The 19,711-nt window shown below is 53.4% G+C and overlaps 2 protein-coding genes across 2 annotated transcripts in view; both read left to right on the top strand.

Moving 5' to 3' along the window:
- Window positions 1-8,492, top strand: part of SUGP1 (SURP and G-patch domain containing 1) — a 30,199-nt gene extending 21,707 nt beyond the window's left edge. Inside the window, exons 9-14 of the mRNA XM_043467470.1 lie at window positions 5,117-5,223; window positions 6,013-6,190; window positions 6,516-6,622; window positions 7,380-7,525; window positions 7,825-7,954; window positions 8,294-8,492. Of these exons, the coding sequence (XP_043323405.1) occupies window positions 5,117-5,223; window positions 6,013-6,190; window positions 6,516-6,622; window positions 7,380-7,525; window positions 7,825-7,954; window positions 8,294-8,320 (695 nt within the window). The 3' untranslated portion in view covers window positions 8,321-8,492. The remainder of the gene's footprint in view (window positions 1-5,116; window positions 5,224-6,012; window positions 6,191-6,515; window positions 6,623-7,379; window positions 7,526-7,824; window positions 7,955-8,293) is intronic.
- A 2,879-nt stretch (window positions 8,493-11,371) lies between these two features.
- TM6SF2 (transmembrane 6 superfamily member 2) lies at window positions 11,372-18,250 on the top strand. Its single transcript, XM_043464446.1, has 10 exons — window positions 11,372-11,566; window positions 13,288-13,391; window positions 13,794-13,891; window positions 13,961-14,064; window positions 14,469-14,551; window positions 15,189-15,313; window positions 15,496-15,597; window positions 15,923-16,015; window positions 16,682-16,801; window positions 17,750-18,250. Exons 1-10 carry the CDS (start codon window positions 11,472-11,474, stop codon window positions 17,954-17,956), a joined length of 1,131 nt encoding a protein of 376 aa, XP_043320381.1. The 5' UTR covers window positions 11,372-11,471; the 3' UTR covers window positions 17,957-18,250.
- The last annotated feature ends 1,461 nt before the right edge of the window (window positions 18,251-19,711 follow it).

The following is a 19,711-nucleotide window of genomic DNA, read 5'->3' as shown; positions in this document are numbered from 1 at the left end:
TGGGGTCACACAGAGTCGGACATGACTGAAGCGACTTAGCAGCAGCAGCAGCAGACATATAGATCATGCCATCTGCAAATACGGGTAGTTTATGTCTTCCTTTCCAACTTGGATGCCGCTTACACTTTTTCATGCCTAACTGCTCTAGCTAGGATTCGCAGTACTGTGTTGAACAGAAGTGGTGAAAGCAGGCATTCCTGCCTGTTCCTAATTCTTAAGGGGAAAGCTTTTGGCTTTTCATCTTTGAGTATTATGATTGTGTTTTTTTTAATAGCTGGCCCTTGTCATGTTGAAGTTCCGTTGTGTTCCTAGTTTGCTGAGCGTTTTTATCATGAGAGAGTGTTTGATTTTGTCAAATACTTTTTCTATGCGGATTTTTTTCTATTTCTTTTAAAGTGGAGTGTTATGTTGATTGGTTTTTGTGTGTTGAACCACTCTTGTATTCCTGGAATTAATCCCAATCTGTTGTTGTAAATAATTAGTTAACATGCTGATGGACTTGGTTTTGCTAGTATCTTGTTGCAGATTTCTGCATCTTGACTCATAAAGATAATTGGTCTGTAGTTATCTTATATTGTCTTTGTCTTCCTTTTGTATCAGGGTAACGCTGACCTCATAGAATGAAGTAGAAAGTGTTATCTACTTTTAATTTTTTGGAAGAATTTGAGTAGTATTGGTGTTAAATCTTCTTTTAAATCTTGGGTAGAATTTACCAGTGACAACATCTGATTCTGGGCTTTTTTGGGGGGTGAGGGAGGGGAAGGTTGGGTATTGATTGATTCCCACTAGTTGTTATAAGTCTGTTCAAGTTTTCTGTTACTTTTTGAGTTAGTTTTGGTAGTTTGTGCCCTTTAGTATTCTATTCTTTTATCATTCTTTCGTTTTTGTAAAGTCATTAGTAATACAATGCTGTTCTTAGTCACTCAGTGGTATCCGACTTTTCAACCCCATGGACTTCAGCCCACCATGGGGATTCTTCAGGCAAGAATACAGGAGTGGGTTGCCATGCCCTCCTCCAGGGATCAATAGTCCCCCATTATCTGCGTTTTGCTTTCTGTTTGGTTTCAGTTACCCACCATCGACTGTGGTCCAAAAATACCATCCAGAAATAAAAAATTAATACATTTTAAATTGTGAGCCCATTCTGAGAATTGTGATGAAATCTTGTGCTGTCTGGTCCACCCTACCTGGGACATGAATCATCCCTTTGTCCAGCTTATTCCACCCATTGTTATTGTTTGTTCAGTCGCTAAGTCATGTCCAACTCTTTGCCACCCTATGGACTATAGCAGCCAGGCTTCCCTGTCCTTCACTATCTCCTGGAGTTTACTCAAATTCATGTCCATTGAGTCGGTGATGCTATCTAACCATCTCATCCTTTGCCACCCTCTTCTCCTTTTTGCCATCAGTTTTTCCCACCATGAGTGTCTTTCCCAGTAAGTCGGCTTTTCGCATCTGGTGGCCAAAGTATTGGAGCTTCAGCTTCAGCATCAGTCCTTCCAGTGAATATTCAGGGTTGATTTCCTTTAGGATTGACTGCTTTGATCTTGCCGTCCAGGGGACTCTCAAGTCTTCTCCAGCACCACACTTCAAAGGCACCAGTTCTTCAGTGCTCACCCATTAGTCACTTAGCTACTCGGTTATCAGATTGGCTGTCATGGTATTGCAGTGCTTATGTTCAAACAAATTAGTATTTTAGTATTTTCCTTAATAATGACCTCAAAGCACAAGAGTAGTGATGCTGGCAATTCAGACATGCCAAAGAGAAGCTGTAAAGTAAGAAAAAATCATCTATTTATGAAATTATGAAGAAGGAAAAAGAAATCCGTGCTAGTTTTGCCATCGTATCTCAAACTGCAAAAGTTAGAGCCATGGTGTGTGCTAAACATGTGCTTTGTTAAGATGGAAAACGCATTACATTTGTGGTAAAATATTTTGGGAGAGAAACCACATTCACATAATTTTTACTATAGTATATTGTTATAACTGTTCTATTTTATTATTAGCTACTATTAATATCTGTGTCTAATCTATAAACTTTATCATGGGTTGGTATGTATACAGTGTGGGGGATGTGTGTGTGTTTGTATGTATATACAGGATTCAGTACTATCTGCAGTTACAGGCACCGTGGGGGATCTTGGAATTTATCCCCTACTGATGAAGTTGACTGCTATTTCTCCCTGTTGTTTTAGTAGTTGAGTCTTCTTTCTTTTCCTTAGGCAGTCTGTCTAAAGATTTGTCCATTTCCTTCATCTTTTCAAGAAACGAACTTTTGGTTTCATTGATTTTTCTCTGATATTTTTTCTGTTCCCTATTTATCTCCATTCTGATTTTTATTTCCTTCATTCTGCTAGCTCAGGAATTAGTTTGCTCTTCTTTTTCTGGTTCCTTATGATGTATAGCTAGGTGCTGGTCGGAGGTCTACCTTCTTTTTTAATATGAGTGTCTGCAACTATAAATTTTCCTCTTGGCCCTGCTTTTGCTGCACCCCATAAATTTTGGTGTGTGTTGTGCTTTTATGTTTATTTGTCTCTTAAGCATTTTCTGATCTCTTGTGATTTCTTCTTTGACCCGTTGGTTTTTAAGATTGTGTTTAGTTTCCACGTTTGTGAGTGTTCCAGTTTTCCTTCTGTCACTGATTTCTCATTTCATTCCATTGTGATCAGAAAGGATGACTTTTATTCAAAATTGTTCTGTGACCCAGCATATGACCTGTCCTGGAGAATGTTCCGGGTGTGTGTGTGTGTTCCAGGATACTGTGTGTTCTGCTGTTGCTGGATTGTGTGTTCTATAGATAGTCTAGTAGGTCTGGTTGGCTTATAGTGGTGTTCAGTCCTCTATCCTTATTGATCTTCTGTTTAGGTGCTGTGTTCGTTGTTTAGGATACTGAAATCATCAACAATTACTATAGAATTGTTTATTTCTCCCTTCAGTTGTGTCAGTTCTGCTTCATTTATCTTGGAGCTCTCTTAGGTCTGTGTATGTGTCTGTGTGTGTTAGTCGCTCAGTCGTGTCTGAGTCTTTGTGACCCCATGGATTGTAGCCTGCAAAACTCCTCTGTCCAAAAATTTAAAAAAAAAAAAAAAACCACTCCTCTGTCCACAGGATTCTCCAGGCAAGGACTGGAGTGTGTTGCCATGCCCTTCTCCAGGGAATCTTCCCAATCCAGGGATTGAACCCAGGTCTTCTGCATTGCAGACAAATTCTTTAGCATTTGAGCCACCAGGGAAGCCCCAAGGTCTGTGTATATGTATATTAAATTGTTATATCTTCTTTCTGTATCAAATATTTTGTTAATATGTAGCATCCTTCTTTTATAATCCTTCTCTCATAATCTTTTTTGACTTAGTCTATTTTGTCTGATACTAGTATGGCCAGAACAGCTCTCTCTTGGTTACTATTTGCATCGTTTTCCTTCTTTTTACTCTCAACCTATTTGTGTCTATATCTAAAGTAAGTCACTTACAGACAACATATGGATGGTCCTGTTTTTTCCTAAGCTTTAAAGTACTCACATTTAGTCTTGTCATAGAAGGCTCAGGAAATGCACAGTGATAAGCACAGTAATCACTACAGTCAGTTTTGTACAGTTATCTCCAGCTTCCCCTCCTTGCCAGCAGTTTCAGAGACAGCCAGTGTGTGGCCTCATTGCTCATTTTCTACCACAAACCATTAAGGGTGGGGGTCTGTTGTCATGGCATCATGTAGGAGATATTGGTGACCAGTAAGCTCATGCTCTCTGTCTGACTCCTTCACCACACAGCCTGTACCATGGGCAGAACCCTCTCAACCTCCCTCAGCCCTGACTTGACTGGCGCTGGACACACACGCATAGAAAAGTCCTGTGTGACCTGACGCCAACACCTACATTTGCCGTCCGAGGATGGGCTGAAGCGGAAGGCGTCTCACCCAGGTCACAGGGCTGGCCTGTTGGCCCTGCCCACTCTGAGAGTAGTCTCCTGCTCAGTGCCCCCTTGGCTACTACCTGAAGAGTTTAGTGCCCACTGGGGCTCTAGATCTCATCTCTGCCCAGGGTTGATGGTGCTAGGGTCAAATTGCTGCCCAAGTTCCAGGTGTGGTGTCCAGTGTACAGGAGGGTGCTCGGATGTGGGGGCTGCTCTCAGGCATGCATGTCCCAGCTCAGAGGTCATGTCCCTGAGGTCCTGCCCCGGCTGCTAAAGAAGTGTCCTTCATGGTCTAGGGGACAGGTGCCGGCTCCAGAGTCTCAGGTTCAGGTTCAAGCCCCAGTGGCCCACACTGTTCCCAGGGAATTGTGGCCGCCCCCGCCTGCCTGCTCACTGGTGAAGTGGCCCGGGGAGGAGAGGGACGTTGGGCGAGATCCAGGCGAACAGCAGACTGCTCAGACCTTGGCTCCTTTGTTCTCTCCACTGTGTTCCCCGGTATCCTCCAGAGCCCCACAGACTGAGGAGGGATTAGGGCCCAAAAGCACCTGTGAGTGGTTCTTGCAGGCAGAGCCCCAGCCCCACTGATCTGGGAAGACATGGCTCCTCCAGCCTCCAGAGAGGCCTCTGCGTCTCTTCTGCGAGTTGTTCCCCAGGAAGCCACCACCTGCAGGGTGGTGGTTTCCAACTCTGAGATGGGGCCTCTACAGCATCTTCATGTGAATTAGTGTGGTGGGTTCCAGCCAAGCTCCAAAGGTGATGCCAAGTTTAAATGTCAGTTGCTTTAAAGATGGTTGGCTGCCTCTGAAGAAGGAGCTAACAGAGTTCTTATGCCAGGCTCCAAACCTGTACCGTAGGGCTGACTTCCAGGAACCTGTGTGCACACACACATGCACACTCTCAGCTGCCACATCTCTGGCTTTGCAGATTCCCCACCTTGTCACCTGTTAGCTCTGTCGGCTTGAGTGGGGCCCAGGCTGCCTGAGTTTTGGCATCAGCGTCTGCAGTGGGGGTCATAGAGCTTGCCTGGAGCAGTCAGATGGGAATGGGGCTGCACGCACATGAGGGGGCAGAGCAGGCCCCATGAGGCCATCAAGTGACAGGGTCCTGACTGCTCCCTCGGGCGTCGTCAGCTCGTGGACTCTGCCTTGACACGAGTGCACGGCTGGGGTCACATGTCCAGTGCTGACCAGCCCGTGTCTTGTTTCTAGTTCAGGACCTCAAGGGTCTTGGCTACGAGAAGGGGAAGCCCGTGGGTCTGGTGGGTGTCACGGAGCTTTCGGATGCCCAGAAGAAGCAGCTGAAGGAGCAACAGGAGGTAAGACCTGGGGGGCAGGCAGGCAGGCTCCACAGGGGCTGGTGGAGTGTTGTCTCCCACTCTGGCCGGTGGTGCAGTGGTCGCGGTGTGTTCTTTCTGAGCCTCTTTGTGGTGCCAGGTGGACCCCCCCCCAGGGGAGAGGCTCTTGGTTAGGTAGGTCCCCTGTCAGTGGCAGGCCATCCCCCGAGGGCCCCCCCCAGCCCACAGTTGTGTCCAGAGCCAGGCCTTCTCACGCTGCCTGGACAGCCTCTGCAACGAATGCCTCATGGCTACTCCCCACTGCACTCGTGGGCTAGTCCCGACTGGATGGCCTCCATTTAAATTTTCCTTATAGTTCCCTCCAGCACTCAATACAGAATAAGCCTGGCTGGTACCGGGTGCCCTGAATAATGTGACAGCTGCCCAGACGGCGTTGGGCATTGTTGGAGTGAGGGCCGGCTCACCCGGTGTTCTGTGGCCAGGACACAGACCGCTGGAATAGCTGGGACAACTTACCCAGGCCACCTCCTCCAGGCTGGCAGCCGCGTCACGTCACCCTCGATCCTCCCAGGGCTCAGAAGCCCACGTCACCCTCGTTCGGGCCACAGTGATGGTGCCAGGATACTGCAGATTCTAGGCCAACCTCTGGGAAAAACTAGAGAGAGGTCCTCCCTGCTCAGAACAGAGATTGAGGAAGCCCAGGGCATGTCCTGGCACCAGACTCGGTGCCTCCCTGGGCACGTGCTCCGAGCCCCTCGGGCACGCGGGAGGCGGGGCCATGCCTCGCTCACTGCTGTGTGCCGCCCGCAGATGCAGCAGGTGTACGACATGATCATGCAGCACAAGCGCGCGATGCAGGACATGCAGCTGCTGTGGGAGAAGGCGCTGCAGCAGCACCAGCATGGCTATGACAGTGACGAGGAGGTGGACAGCGAGCTGGGCACCTGGGAGCACCAGCTGCGGCGCATGGAGATGGACAAGACCCGAGGTGGGCCCAGGGGCGGGCCCGGGCCGAGGCCCTGCGGGCGCCGGGGGTCAGACGCCCGCTCGCCTGCCCGGCGGGCGGGGCCGCGGGCGGGAGAGCTGGCCTCTTGTGCCTGTTTCTCCAGTGACAAGTGCGTGGTCCTCTGGGTGTTCCCTGGCACCTGAACACAGTACCCAGGAGGGCTGTGTGGGAGAGCTGGGGCTCACGTCAGGGTTTCAGCAGCTGCCTCATTCATTCCCCACGGCCTCAGACTCCCCCTGAGACTCATACGTGGACTGTGGGGCCGACACCCGCTCCTTCCTCTCACCTTTACCCCATCTCTGGGCAGAATGGGCGGAGCAGCTGACAAAGATGGGCCGGGGCAAACACTTCATCGGGGACTTCCTGCCGCCGGACGAGCTGGAGAAGTTCATGGAGACCTTCAAGGCCCTGAAGGTAACGGGGAAGAGCCCGGGCTGCAGCCTCCTCCTGGGGCAGGCACCTGCGGTGCCCTCAGGCCCCTGGCTCACCGGGGACGTTGAGCCCTCCTCCAGGAGAGGCATCTACTTGTGACAGATGCCATCTGTGTAGGACGTTAGCAAATAGCAGCTCAGTTGCCACTTTAGAAATGCTTCCCAGGACTTTAGGGAAATTCTGCTTCCAGTGGAGCCAATTAAGTGCAGATTACAGGCAAGGCATTTCTCAGGCAGACACCCCCACGTATTGGGCTCTCCAGAATGAAAACATTCCTCCCGAGCTGCCTTCCTGCTCAAGTGGAGAGAGCTGAGGTAGAACATTCCACGTCGGCTTTTGAGGGCTTTGTAAAACTGCATTGTAGCATATCATCTCATCAGTGAGGTGGTCACCTTATTGATCATGGCTTCTTTTTAGCGCTCTGTGTAACAAATGGCTCTTGGAACATGAGCTTTGTCTTCTCTGATGAACCGTGGATCTTTCTCATGGTGGTCAAGGCCTGTGTGACCTGATATCTTGCCCTCTTTGACTTGGCCACCAGGGAACTTGGCACTGCTTTTGGCTCCAGGAACCCTGACAGGGGGCAGCTTGATCTTTTCTCAAAGAGTCTGACATGGTGGTGGGGAGGCAGAGGGGCAGATGGTCCCAGAGGCCATGGGGTGGAGTGGGGTTCTGGGCCAGAGCTGGGATTGGGGGTGGCTGCAGCCCCGGTGGATGACGGCCGCCTCCTCCCCTGCAGGAAGGCCGTGAGCCTGACTACTCAGAGTACAAGGAGTTCAAGCTGACGATTGAGAACATCGGCTACCAGATGCTGATGAAGATGGGCTGGAAGGAGGGGGACGGCCTGGGCTCGGAGGGACAGGGCATCAAGAACCCCGTCAACAAGTGAGTGCGGCTGCCAGTGCGGGGGCTCGGGCAGAGGAAAAGCCCCACGCAGAGACGTAGGTCAGGGCCGTGGACTCTGGTGGTGGGACCACCTTGGGCTCCATCTTCTCAGAGTGCCAGTGTGTCGCAGACAGCTGCTGCCCAGCCCAGCGTACCCCACACTGAGCTGCATTGGGGCGCTGCTGCTGAGCCCATCCAGGGGCGTGAGGCCTCTCTGCCCCCAAGCTCAGGCCCCTCACCCCCTTTTCCACTGGCACCATCCCACTTCCCTGCTCACCCCACCCGTTGCCCCAATGCAGGGGCACCACCACGGTAGATGGCGCTGGCTTTGGCATTGACCGGCCAGCCGAGCTCTCCAAGGAAGATGACGAGTACGAGGCTTTCCGCAAGAGGATGATGCTGGCCTACCGCTTCCGGCCCAACCCCCTGGTGCGTGTCCCCGTGCCTTCTCTTGTCTCTGTGGGGTCACCACAGCTCCCCCACTGGAAGGGGTGCTGGTGACAGCCCATCTTGTCTCTCTGGGGTCAGGTCCCCCACTGGAGAGGGGGTGCTGGTGACAGAAGTGTCCCTCCTCCACAGTCCAGCTAGGCTCGTCAGCACACCCACCTCCCCCTCTTCCACTTGTGCTCAAGTTGTCTCTCCTCCCCAAGGCCTGCCCACCCTTCTGGAGAGTGTGAGCTAGCTGCTCCTGGTAGGTTCTGGATGGGAGGAACTGCTGTCTCCCTTTAGCATAATCACCTCCCATTTTATCTTTCTTGCTTCCCACAGAACAATCCCAGACGGCCTTACTACTGAGTATTCTGGAGAAATGCACAAGTGTACTTTCCAAAAGACTGACCATCCCTGGACTGTGGAATGTTCCAGCCTGCATTTCTGCCCGCCCTTCCTGTTGTTGCGAGTGTTGTGCTGTGTATTAAAACCCCAGAGCCTGCCTGCTGTGGCAGCCTGGTCTTGCCATCACCAGAAACCCCTCCTGTTCCTTAGCAGCAGGGGCCAGGGTGGACGGGGGGCACAGGATCCGCCTGTGAAGGCTGCCCAATGCCCAAGGAATCCTGGAAAATCACCTGGACCTTTGTTTGCTCGTGGGGTCCCCCATCAGCCTGGGTTGGAGTTGAGGAGAGGAATTTTGGAGGAGTAGCCAGCAGCTCAAGGAGACCTAGGCTGAGGGCCTAAGGGACCTCCTAGCCTGGCACTGTACCACAGGAGGGCTCCCCAGGCAGGCGCAGTTCTCACTCAGACCCACAAGGCAGGTGGACCCGGGCACACCTGTGCCCTTCCCCTCTCGACAGGTGGCACTGGCAGGGCCTCCCAGCCACACCGCATACAGCAGACCTGGCTGGTGATGCTGTCGCCCAAGCCATCCCGGCTGCCCTGCATCCCGAGTAGGGTGGACGTACAGGTCCCTCGGGCTCATGCCTCTGGAGACGGCTTCCTGCGCAGACACACTGGACTGGGGCATCAGACGCCTCCCGGAAGAGGGGAGGCTAGGGGCCACCCCAGACCACAGTGCGCGCCGAGAGCTCACCCCATCTCCAGAGCCGGTGCCTCATGTTTGTGCAGAAATCACCTGGGGATCTTGGGTGAGCAACTTGTGCAAGGTCTCCAAAATCTGTGAGCCATGCTTGGAATATCAGGGCCTGAGGCACTGGGGGCCCCTGTAACTCACCCCCCTGCCCGATACAGTGGGTCCTGCTCAGCCCCTGTGGGCTCAAGGGGTCTGAGGACTCAAGCTGCATCAGGCTCCTGGGCCGGCCTGCAGTTCACACAGTTGTTCAGCAGACACTGAGCACTGACTGAACCGGATGGACAGGATCTGCCCTGGGCACTCACACTCTGCTGGGCTGTGGTCATGGACCCCTAACACCATCTGAGACTGATGAATGCTGTAAAGAGGGACCGGGACCTGCAGTGGAGGTGGTCTGGGGAATGTCTCAGTGAGGGAATCTGGGGATCTCAGCAGCAGATCTCTGGTTGGAGTGACACACACTACCCTGTCTCCCCTGGATGGATGCTGTTCCCAGGGCAAGGCAAGGGGGTCACATGGAGCCTGCCCAGGTAGCCAGAGTCCTGAGCACAAGGGTGAAGTTCTGGGTGCCGGAGGTTCCAACGACGGGAACCCTGGGGGTTGGTCCCTAACACCTTGCTCTCCAGGTCAAGGTCACCTTTCCATTTAATTCTCAGTGACCAAAAGGATCACCAGACTCAGACCATGGACTTTAGCCCCAGCCAGGGGGGAGAGTTGGAAGAGGAGGCCTCCAAATGCCCGGGGGATGTGTAGGCATCTCCCAGATACGGGGTGTAAGAGCAGACCCCTGGCCCTCCAGGGGTAAAAGTGGGGCTGGGGTGACAGGGTGAGCTGCCTGGAAGATAGGACCCTGCAGCCTGCTTTAAGAGGTGAGGAAATAGGGGAGGGTCCATCTTGCAGACAGGAGAGGGGCATGTAGGGAATTGAAACCACTGGAATTGAGAAAGGTCAAGAAAGGAGGCTGGAGATTCAGGTCAGCCCACAGGAACCTGAACTTCACAAGGGAAACAGGCCCCTGAGGAAGGAAGGTTTTGAGTCAGTGGCCAAAGATCATCTTGTCACCCAGGCGCAGAGAGGGGACCCAGCTGGCCTGTGGAGATGGGGCCCTGGCTAGGACAGGAGCAGGGAGTGGGGGATGTGAGGGTTAGAATTTTACCCCAGGGAATTCCCTGGTGGTCCAGTGGTTAAAATTTGCACTTTAACAACTGTGCCCCAAGTTCAATCGCTAGTCAGGTAACTAAAGTCCCAAAGCCCTAATGGTGCAGCCCCCCCCCCCCCAAAAAAGGACTGTAGGTTTCCTTGAGACAGGAATCAAGTGGGCACTGCTTACCCTACTTCCTGCAGCCACAAGCACCACATGGGCAAGAATCCAGGCTAGTTGGAAGGGTTGATAGACTGCTGCTTCCTAATTCTCCCTCCATCCTGCAACCCCCTCCCTGGTCCAGCTCTGCCCCCTTGCGTTTGCCCCATGATGGAGCCCAGCCTCCTACCGGCTGTCCAGAACCCTCGCACGCCCACCCCACGTTCCTCTGTGAACCTCCGCCACCGCCCCAGCCCTAGGGTCTCCCTTCTGATGCTCAGTCCAAAGCTTGAGCTATTCTTCCTGCCAGGAACACCATCATCAAACTCCTCACCATCCTTAGCCGCCCCTTGGGCCCCACCCTTCCGACCCGCCCACGTTAGCCCGTGTTCCACATGGAAGAAACAGTAGAGAATCACCGAGCCCTTCAAGGTGTTGCCAACCCAAGACAGTCTGCCTTGAGATGCCCTCCCCTGCCCCCTACCCCCGGGGCCCAGTCAAAACTTCACACCTGCCTGGACACGTGTTTAAATTTGAGCCCATCGCATGAAAACTCAAATCCCAGGGCACTAAAGGGAACTCTGCACCCAGGCGGGTAAGGTTCTCTGCCAGTGCGCAGAAACGCAGAATCAGTACCCACTTGACCTGGGTTCGAGAGAGGTTTGGGAAATGTGAAGAATTAAAAAGGGACTCCCCTTCGGGGTCGGAGTCAAGGATGGGACGCCTGCACCTTAGGGTGAAGAAAGAAGTGCAGAACGAGGCCCGGAGGACGAACTCCAGTTAGAGTGAAGTTGCTGGCCGAGGACCTCCAGGACGCAGAAATGGAAGCATTCTGAGGAATTGTGTTCTAATTAGCATTAGTAGAAAGCGAAACCGGCTGGGCGGCAGGCGCTGCCCTTAGTCCGGCGAGGCTATCAATGGAGGGGAGGGGCCGCTGGGAGAGGGAGGGGCCTCGGAGGCTCCCCGGGAGCTCGCGGGGCAATCACAGCGGCGCGGGGGTGGGGGGGGCGGACGGGGCGACCTTTGCGCCAGGCGGGGCCGAGTCTGGCTGGGTCCCTGGCACCTCGGCGCCCAGAGGCACAGCCCCGCAGGAGCCGAGCCGGGGTCCCGGCGTCGCCGCTATGGACATCCCGCCGCTGGCGGGCAAGATCGCTGTTCTATCGCTGGGCGCCCTCCCGTTGTCCTTCGCGCTCAACTATGTCTCCGTGCTCTCCTAGTGCGTGCGGGAAGGGGCCGGGGAGGCCTCTGGGGCGGCGGGGCCGGGTTGGCGTGTGAGGCCGCGAAGCGGGCGGGATGCGGATGCGCGGGCTCCCCTGCGCCGAGCGGCCCCGCGCCGCGGGCCGGGGGAGAAGGGGGCTGGGTCAGGAGAGCCCCTCGCTTCCAACCGGAAATACCCTTCCAGCCGGCTGGAGCAGTGTGGTGGAGCTGGGGCCCTCCTAGGACGTTGGGGGCCTGGGGGGAGGGACTTGGAGAAACAGAGCCCCTAACAAGGCAGGGTTTTGGAAGGTTTCTGGAGTTTTCCCAGGGATGTGCCCAGCACAGACTCCAAAGTCGCCAAGGGTCAAAGTATTGTTCCAGATAAGGCCCCAGTGACCCGGCTCTTGCCACACACAAGTTCTGCTGCACTACCCCTACCAGACTGTTCCTCCATCGTCTGTCTGAAACTTTCTTCTCTTCAGGGGCTGGCCCACCCTGTACATAGCCTCCGTTTCCCCTCCATGCTTCCACCTCCCCTGTCCCTCTCACCTAACCCCAGGCCTCAACCCGGTGGATCCAGCCACTCAATACCAGCCATCCACCAATCCCTCATATTCCCAAAACCAACACAGCCTGAGACATGGGGTAGAGGGAATCTTGACTGCGGAGTTGGCTCCTTGGGTACAAATTCCTGGTTCCACCCGCCTGGACTCCGAGTGAGCCAGGTTGCCCCGGGGAGCCTCGGTTTCTTCATTGTGTAATGGACATAATCCTAGACTCATTCCATAGTTACAGTCAAGGATTATGAACTGTGTGCCAAGACGCTGTTGTGGTCTCAGCTAATTACTATAATCGTCATTGTTGGTTGGATGGGGCCAAGAATGGGGATCCTAAGGGGTCGGGAGAAGGTAGGGATCTGGAGAGAGTGTAAGGGGAGACTTTGTGACCTTGGATATGTCTCCCACACTCTCTGGGCCTTGGTTTGCCAAGTGTTGGGGGCTGCCCAGCGACCTGGCGTCTATTATCTCTACAGGTGGTTGCCGTGCCTTATCAGGTTGATAGGAACAGATCAATGCAGGGGTGGGGTGGGGCTGATGGAAACATTTGGACTTTATCTGGGAGGAGTCAGGAGCTTCAGACAGTGAGGTGTACAGAGCTAAGCTCTAGAGATCCTTTGGTGGTTGTGAGCACTGGAACTGACCACAGAGGGTATTGGAATTGTTGAATGAATAAGCAAGCTGACACATCATCAGGTGACCGGATAAATCACATAGTCAGAAGGGGTTGACAGAGGTTCCCTCTGCACCTGGAAGAGGAGCAGTGTAGATGGGCCATGAAGGATGAATAGGACTTTGCCAAGTGGAAAGACTTTCGGAAGGAGTTAGGGGGTGGGGCATGAGGATGAGATGGTTGGATGGCATCATCAACTCAATGGACATGAGTTTGAGCAAGCTCTAGGAGTTGGTGACAGACAGGGAAGCCTGGCATGCTGCAGTCCATGGGGTCCCAAAGAGTCAGACACGACTGAGCGACTGAACTGAACTGAGGTGGTGGGTCAGAAACAGTTGGAGCAAGAGCCTGGTGCTGGGAAATGGGAGTTTCAGGGAATGGCTTTCCTTGATGGACAGGAATCTCAGCCTGGTGACCTAGAGCTTCCTGAAGTCTGCTCTTGCCCTCACCAGGGTGCGATAGGGTCTCAAAATGGGCCTGGCCTCCCTGACTTGGTTTTTGTCTCCACAGCCCCCTGGGGGTGGTGTTGATGAGCTCCCTGATCCTGGGTCTGCTCTCCCTGGCAATATACAGCTTGTCCCGAAGTGACATCTATTATGACCCACTCTATGCTGGTGAGTTGGTGGGAGGGTCCTGGGGAAGAGAACTGTTTGGGCAAGGGCTTCCTGCATCAGACTGGCAGTCCTTGAAGGGCCTTCATCAGCCTGGAAAACCTCAGAGAGACTGGAGACCCCTTGTTGATTGGGGAATCTCAGGGCGCCTCCCCCTTCTGACTTGGGGCTCCTGAGTGCCAGAACAGTGCCTTTCTCATCAACCTGTGGACACCTTTAAGGCAAGGACTGTGCCTCCCTATGAGGAAGGGTTGTGGGTCATGTGGTTTGTGGGGTTGGGCCTGGGAGCAGTTTTGCACAGAGGCTTTGGGAAACTGAGTCCCGAACAAGAGCTCTCAGGCCCCGCCCACACCGAATCTTTGCCCCGCCCCCACACTGCCAATGCCCCGCCTGCTCTCCCGTTAGTCTTCGCGGTCTTCGCCTTCACCTCCGTGGTGGACCTCCTTATTGCTCTCCAGGAAGACGGCTACATGGCGGGTTTCATGGCGTTCTACACCAAGGAGGTAAGTCGGGAGCGGTCTGGGATGCCCGCAGTCCTACTGCCTGTCTGAGCCCCACACCTGCCCCTGCAGGGTGAGCCGTACCTGCGCACGGCGCATGGAGTTTTCATCTGCTACTGGGATGGCATCGTTCACTACCTCCTCTACCTGGCCATGACTGGTGCCATCCGTAAAAGGTGCGCGAGGCGGGCAGGGTGGCACCTGGACCCTGGGAAGGAGGCGGAGTTCTTAGGTGGGAGGTCCCAGGCCAGGGTGAAGCCAGAAGTATCTGTAGGGGAAATCAGGAAGCCCCTCTAGGGCTTAGACAGGAAGGCTAGGAGAAGGATTCAGGGGATGTCACAGGGGTCCGGGGTGGTCGATTCTCTTCTCTTGTGACACCTTGTACCTGGGCAGCCACTGCTATCCTGGGACATAGGGTCTGACTCTTCATCCCCTCATTCAACTCCCTGTTGTCCCTTCTGTCTTGGGTGAAAGTCAAGAGGTCCAGACCTGGGGAGCCCAGATTGGTCTCTGGACCCTGCCTGGGGCTCTGAGACTGGGTAACATGTATCTACCGGTTACTCCTCCATCTCCTGACCAGGAAGAGTTACCGGAACCTTGGACTCTACTGGCTGGGATCCTTCATCATGAGCATCCTAGTGTTCCTCCCAGGAAACATCCTTGGTAAGGACTTGGGTCTTCAGAATCCTGTCTCCCTGGGCTGGGTCACTGCCCTGCATCTGGAAGTCCCCACAGGGTCCTCCATACCTTTTCCAGTGTCTGCGGAGGGCAGCCCTGCACCCCCGCCAACTGCATGCCTCCCCATTCACAGTCTAAGTCGGCAGACTTTCCCCACATCTCTCCCATTTTCCTCCTGGAGGAATGGAAGTACATTCCACTTCTTCCCTAGGTAGTGGTCCCTGACCCCAGGGACTTAGCCCAGAATGTTCTTGACATGAGAAGGGAATCTTAAAGTGGATCCAGAGGGCAGACTGACAGCTTTGTAGGTAGGTCTTGGGAGACAGAGCAGAGAAGGCAGCCAGGGATGTGGGGGTGGCTGTGAAAGAGGAATATCCAGGGGGAACAAAAAACAGCTGAAGTGTAGGCGCCGTGTCCCGAAGGTAAATTGAGGAAGGCCAAGCTGAGGAGGATGGTCATCATCTTACAAGCACTGGGGAGTCAGAGGTGTTAGGGCTGAGCTAAGATGGCATTTGTGACTCAACAGCTTCCAGCCAGGGGCTCTGACATGGCCCTGCTAAAGGGTCCAGCCAGGCCTGGGAGATCCTCGCTTCGTGACACCCTGTCTCTCCTACCGTTGCAGGCAAATACAGCTCAGAGATCAGGCCTACATTTTTCCTCACCGTTCCTTTCGTGCTGGTCCCATGCTGGGCTGGCTTGAGGGTCTTCAACCAGACCCAGGTGCCAACCTGCTGCACTCCCAACACGGTGAGTCTCTTGCCCCCAGGTCAGCCTTGTCCCAAATGCCTGAATGTCCCCCATTTGGGTTGCTTCTCGCCAAAGACATTATCTCCTTGGAAAGATCTCTTTGGTGATTATGAAAGAAGGGATGAGCCTTCACTGAGTGCCTGTTGGATACCAGACTTCTCATGCTGTTTCTCATGGGGCAGGTGGAGGAGGCCCAAAGAAAGGGCCTTCTGCGGCGCCCAGTTGACCTGGCCCTCATCATCTACCTCATCTTCGCTGCATTCTTCACCCTCTTTCGGGGCCTGGTGAGTCTGTACTGGCCAGCCTACTTGCCTCCAGTTCCCTCCCCAGCCCATCCCTCCCTTCTTTAACTTCTTTATCCAGTGTGGAAAAAGGCCACTGCTCTCCCACCTAATCATCCAGGGAAGTTCACTGAGTCTAATCTGAGTGTTCCATCACAAAGTCCCATTCCCTGTAGCCTTCTCCCCAGCTCAAGTATCTGTGGGTTCTCAGAGGAGAAAACCAAGGCTGGGGAAGGCCAGAGCAGGGGGTGTGGGCCCCTCCCAGAGGGTGGGGAAGTATCCCTATGCGAGGGATGTTTGAGGCTGTTGGTTTGTCCGTGGGTCCCAGGTGGTACTTGACTGCCCCATGGATGCCTGCTTTGTCTACATCTATCAGTATGAACCATACCTGAGAGACCCCGTGAGCTACCCAAAGGTGCAGGTGAGAGGGCAGATGGGGGGAGGGCCACGGCCCTGCTGTGCTTGGGGGCCTGCTGGGCCCCTTGGATGCAGGGGCCAAAGTAACACAAGTCAAACTGGCTGAAGCACAAATGGAATTTATTGTCCTACCAAGAAAAGCACAGATGTGGTCTTCAGGTATGGCTGGATCCAGGAGCTCAAAGCCAGCTCCATCTCTGGGCTCTGCTTTCTGTGCATGTGCCCCACCCCCAGGTGGTGCCTTTGTGGGATGGCAGAGAGCCTTGGGTAGCGCTAGGCTCCCATTCTCCCTATTTAGCCACCTCAGAGGAGGCCGAGCCCTTAATTCCTCAGTGCTTAAGTGTAAGTCCCAAGTAGGCTCTGATTGGCCAAGTTTAAGTCACATGCTCATAGCTGATTATTATGGCCAGGGGGGTGGGATGTTCTGATTGACCAAGCCAGGGTCACATGCTACATATAGAGGAAGGTGGGTGGGCTCAGTGTGTGAGAGTGGTGTAGGGGGGAAACCCAAGGGAAAGAAAGGAGTAATTTCCACAAGGGTGGGGTATACAGTGAACCCCAATCTTGATAGAGTCTGAGGCTGGCCAGGTCCTCCCAGGGGCCACCACCTGAGGGACATCAGGAGACCTAACTGAGCAGCTACTCACTCCATCAGTCGTGTGCCCCCCAGATGCTGGTGAATATGTTTTATGTGCTGCCTTTCTATGGCCTGGCCATCTATGCCCTCATCTTTCCTGGATGCTCCTGGCTGCCTGACTGGGCCTTGGTATTTGCTGGAGCCATTGGCCAGGTGAGGTGGGGTGGGTTGGGGTGTGCTGGGCCGGTGCTTAGGAGAGAGAGTCCCTGCCTGCTCATCAATTGCCTTTGTGCTCATCCTGGGTGATGCCAGGCCCTTGACAGTCTCCCAGGATTTCCTAGTGTTGGAAAGAAAAATGGGCCAGACACAGATACCCCATCCCATGAGGTCAGAACTGAACAGAGCGGGTACAGAAGCTGAGAGGGATTCCAGAGGGGCAGAGTTCTTAAAAGAGCGGGCATGGGCTTTGATTTATGGGTATGAATTCTTTGGGCAGGGAACAGCATTCCAGGAATGGGAACAGCATAAAGAAATGCACAGAGGGGGACAGTGATTTAGACAGCTATAACGTGGGTAAAGGCAGCGGCAAGATAAATTGACAGCTAGATGCTAAGGGCTTTGAAATCTGGGCTTGGGAGCTTGTGCTGAGAACAATGAGGAGCCACAGAAAGTGTTTGAGCAGTGGAGGGTTCAGAGCTGGGGGCATGTTTCTGGGTTTCTGATGGGAATTGATAAAGGCTGGACCCTGGCCAGGGCAGTGGGATCAGGAGGACCTTGATTAGATGTATTATTATTTTATCTATTACAGGTAGAATTGAGAGGATTTGTGTCAAGGCTGCCTGGGGTGGGGAAGACCAGGAGGACAGGCTAGACTCAGGTCAGAAAGATGGGGTGAAGGGTCCAGCAGAAGATCTTCCAGCAGTGAAGATGTTTCTGGTTAGGCAGCGGGGCAGAGGCTCACAGATAAATGGATAAGAATAGACAGGACATGTGGGGCACAGGGATGTTTAGAGACAGAGGGATTGAAGAGGGGAGACAGGTAGGTCAGCAGGACCAGAGAGACAGGGATGAAGAACTTTCGGGTTCCCCATGGTAGGATGCTGGCGGTGCTGGGACTGGTCCTCTGGTCTGTGACACCCATCCCCCCTTTCTGGCTGCCAGGCACAGTTCTCACACATGGGGGCCTCCATGCACCTGCGCACGCCCTTCACCTACCGTGTGCCTGAGGATGCCTGGACCAGCTTCTTCCTGTGTAACCTACTGTATGCGCTGGGCCCCCACTTGCTGGCCTTCCGTTGCCTGTGGCGCCCCGCCTTCTTCCTACGCCCACCTCCTGGGCCCCCAGCCAACCATGAGAAGCAGCACTGAGGGGGCCGTGGGACCCCCCCACCAAGACTCTGTTTACATGCCCAGCCAGCCCTGTCCTTGGAAGGTGGGGTTGGGCTTTTTTAGAGACAGGAGGTGTGTTTCTGGGTGCCTTCAGTTCTGGCTATGGTGATTTCAGGCCAGTGGGTGGGATGGGGGTGCCCAACGTCCAGGTGTTCCAGCAGAGAGGGCCATAGACCCTCAGCTGTCACCTAACCCAAACTCCACATAGGCACCCTCCCTATCCATTATCCTCCCAATAGATCCTTTCAGTAAAAGTCCTTTTGATGAATAAAATGTTGCTCTGAGTGTTTCATGGGGCAAGGGACCCTCTTCTCAGAACCCACCAGGGCCCACTCATCACTGCCAGCTTAACTCACAGGAGCTAAGGTGCTGGACAAGAGAAGTTGGCCTCTGGTTGGTGTGCACAGCCCCATCTTCCAGATGGGGAAAAACGAGGCTCCGAGAGGACCAGAGACCCGTCTGAGGTCACAATCAAGAGAGAAGAGTCCAAAGTCTAAGCTCCACCAAGAAATTATAATAACTAACAATGTGACACAGTTATTAATCACCTACTGTATACCAGGCCAATTACCAACCTCACACACTACATGCTGGATCTCACCCCATATTCCATATGGGAAAACTGAGTCTACAGGAGGTGAAGAGCCTGGCCCGAGGTCATGCCTCCTTAATGCAGCTGTGTTAGGCATAGAGTCCTGGCTCCTTCCACCACAGAGCCCTGTGTCTGCTGTCTGACTGGCTCATATTTGGGAGAAACTGAAATGGGGGGCAGCCAAGAAGTTGGGGGAAGGGCTCCCTGTCCTCTGGTTCTAAGTTTTTCTAATATTAATTTTTATTTATTTGACTGCGTCAGTTCTTAGTTGCAGCATGCAGGATCTTTAGTTACAGCACACGAACTTTTAGTTGTGGTGTGTGGGATCTAGTTCCCTGACTAGGGATCAAATCCAGACCTCCTGCACTGGGAACACAGAGTCATAGCCACTGGACCACCAGGGACGTCCCCTCTCCTGATTTGATTTTTGAACTTGAGTGAAGGTGCAGTTTCGGGGGTAACTCCTGCCCAGAGCACTGTGGGTCAGGGGATTGATCTCCCTACCCCTACCGATACTTACTAGGCATCTATAGTGTGACTAGAGATCTCTTCATGAAAATTAGAGATACCAAGGGATCATTTCATGCAAAGATGGGCACAATAAAGGACAGAAATGGTATGGACCTAACAGAAGCAGAAGATATTAAGAAGAGGTGGCAAGAATACACAGAAGAACTATACAAAAAAGATCTTCATGACCCAGATAACCATGATGGCGTGACCAGTCACCTAGAGTCAGACATCCTGGAATGCCAAGTCAAGTGCGCCTTAGGAAGCATCACTATGAACAAAGCTAGTGGAGATGATGGAATTCCAGTTGAGCTATCTCAAATCTTAAAAGATGATGCTGTGAAAGTGCTGCACTCAATATGCCAGCAAATTTGGAAAACTCAGCAGTGACCACAGGATTGGAAAATGTCAGTTTTCGTCTACGGCCATACCACCCTGAACATGCCTGATCTCGTCTGATCTCAGAAGCTAAGCAGGGTCAGGCCTGGTTAGTACTTGGATGGGAGAAAATGTCAGTTTTCATTCTAGTCCCAAAGAAAGGCAATGCCAAAGAATGTTCAAATTACCGCACAATTGCACTCATCTCACATGCTAGCAAAGTAATGCTCAAAATCCTCCAAGCCAGGCTTCAA

The sequence above is a fragment of the Cervus canadensis genome, chromosome 4, assembly GCF_019320065.1.
Source record: "Cervus canadensis isolate Bull #8, Minnesota chromosome 4, ASM1932006v1, whole genome shotgun sequence".
In the NCBI taxonomy this organism is placed as follows: domain Eukaryota; kingdom Metazoa; phylum Chordata; class Mammalia; order Artiodactyla; family Cervidae; genus Cervus; species Cervus canadensis.
Note: the sequence above shows the minus strand (reverse complement) of the source record. Positions and strands in the feature narration are given on the sequence as shown.

Excerpts from the sequence above, each read along its gene's own strand:
- TM6SF2 (XM_043464446.1), top strand. The coding sequence starts at position 11,472 with ATGGACATCCCGCCGCTGGCGGGCAAGATCGCTGTTCTATCGCTGGGC. Across the intron at positions 11,567-13,287 it reads TATGTCTCCGTGCTCTCCTA|CCCCCTGGGGGTGGTGTTGA; the intron begins GTGCGTGCGGGA and ends TTGTCTCCACAG. Across the intron at positions 16,802-17,749 it reads TTGCTGGAGCCATTGGCCAG|GCACAGTTCTCACACATGGG; the intron begins GTGAGGTGGGGT and ends TCTGGCTGCCAG.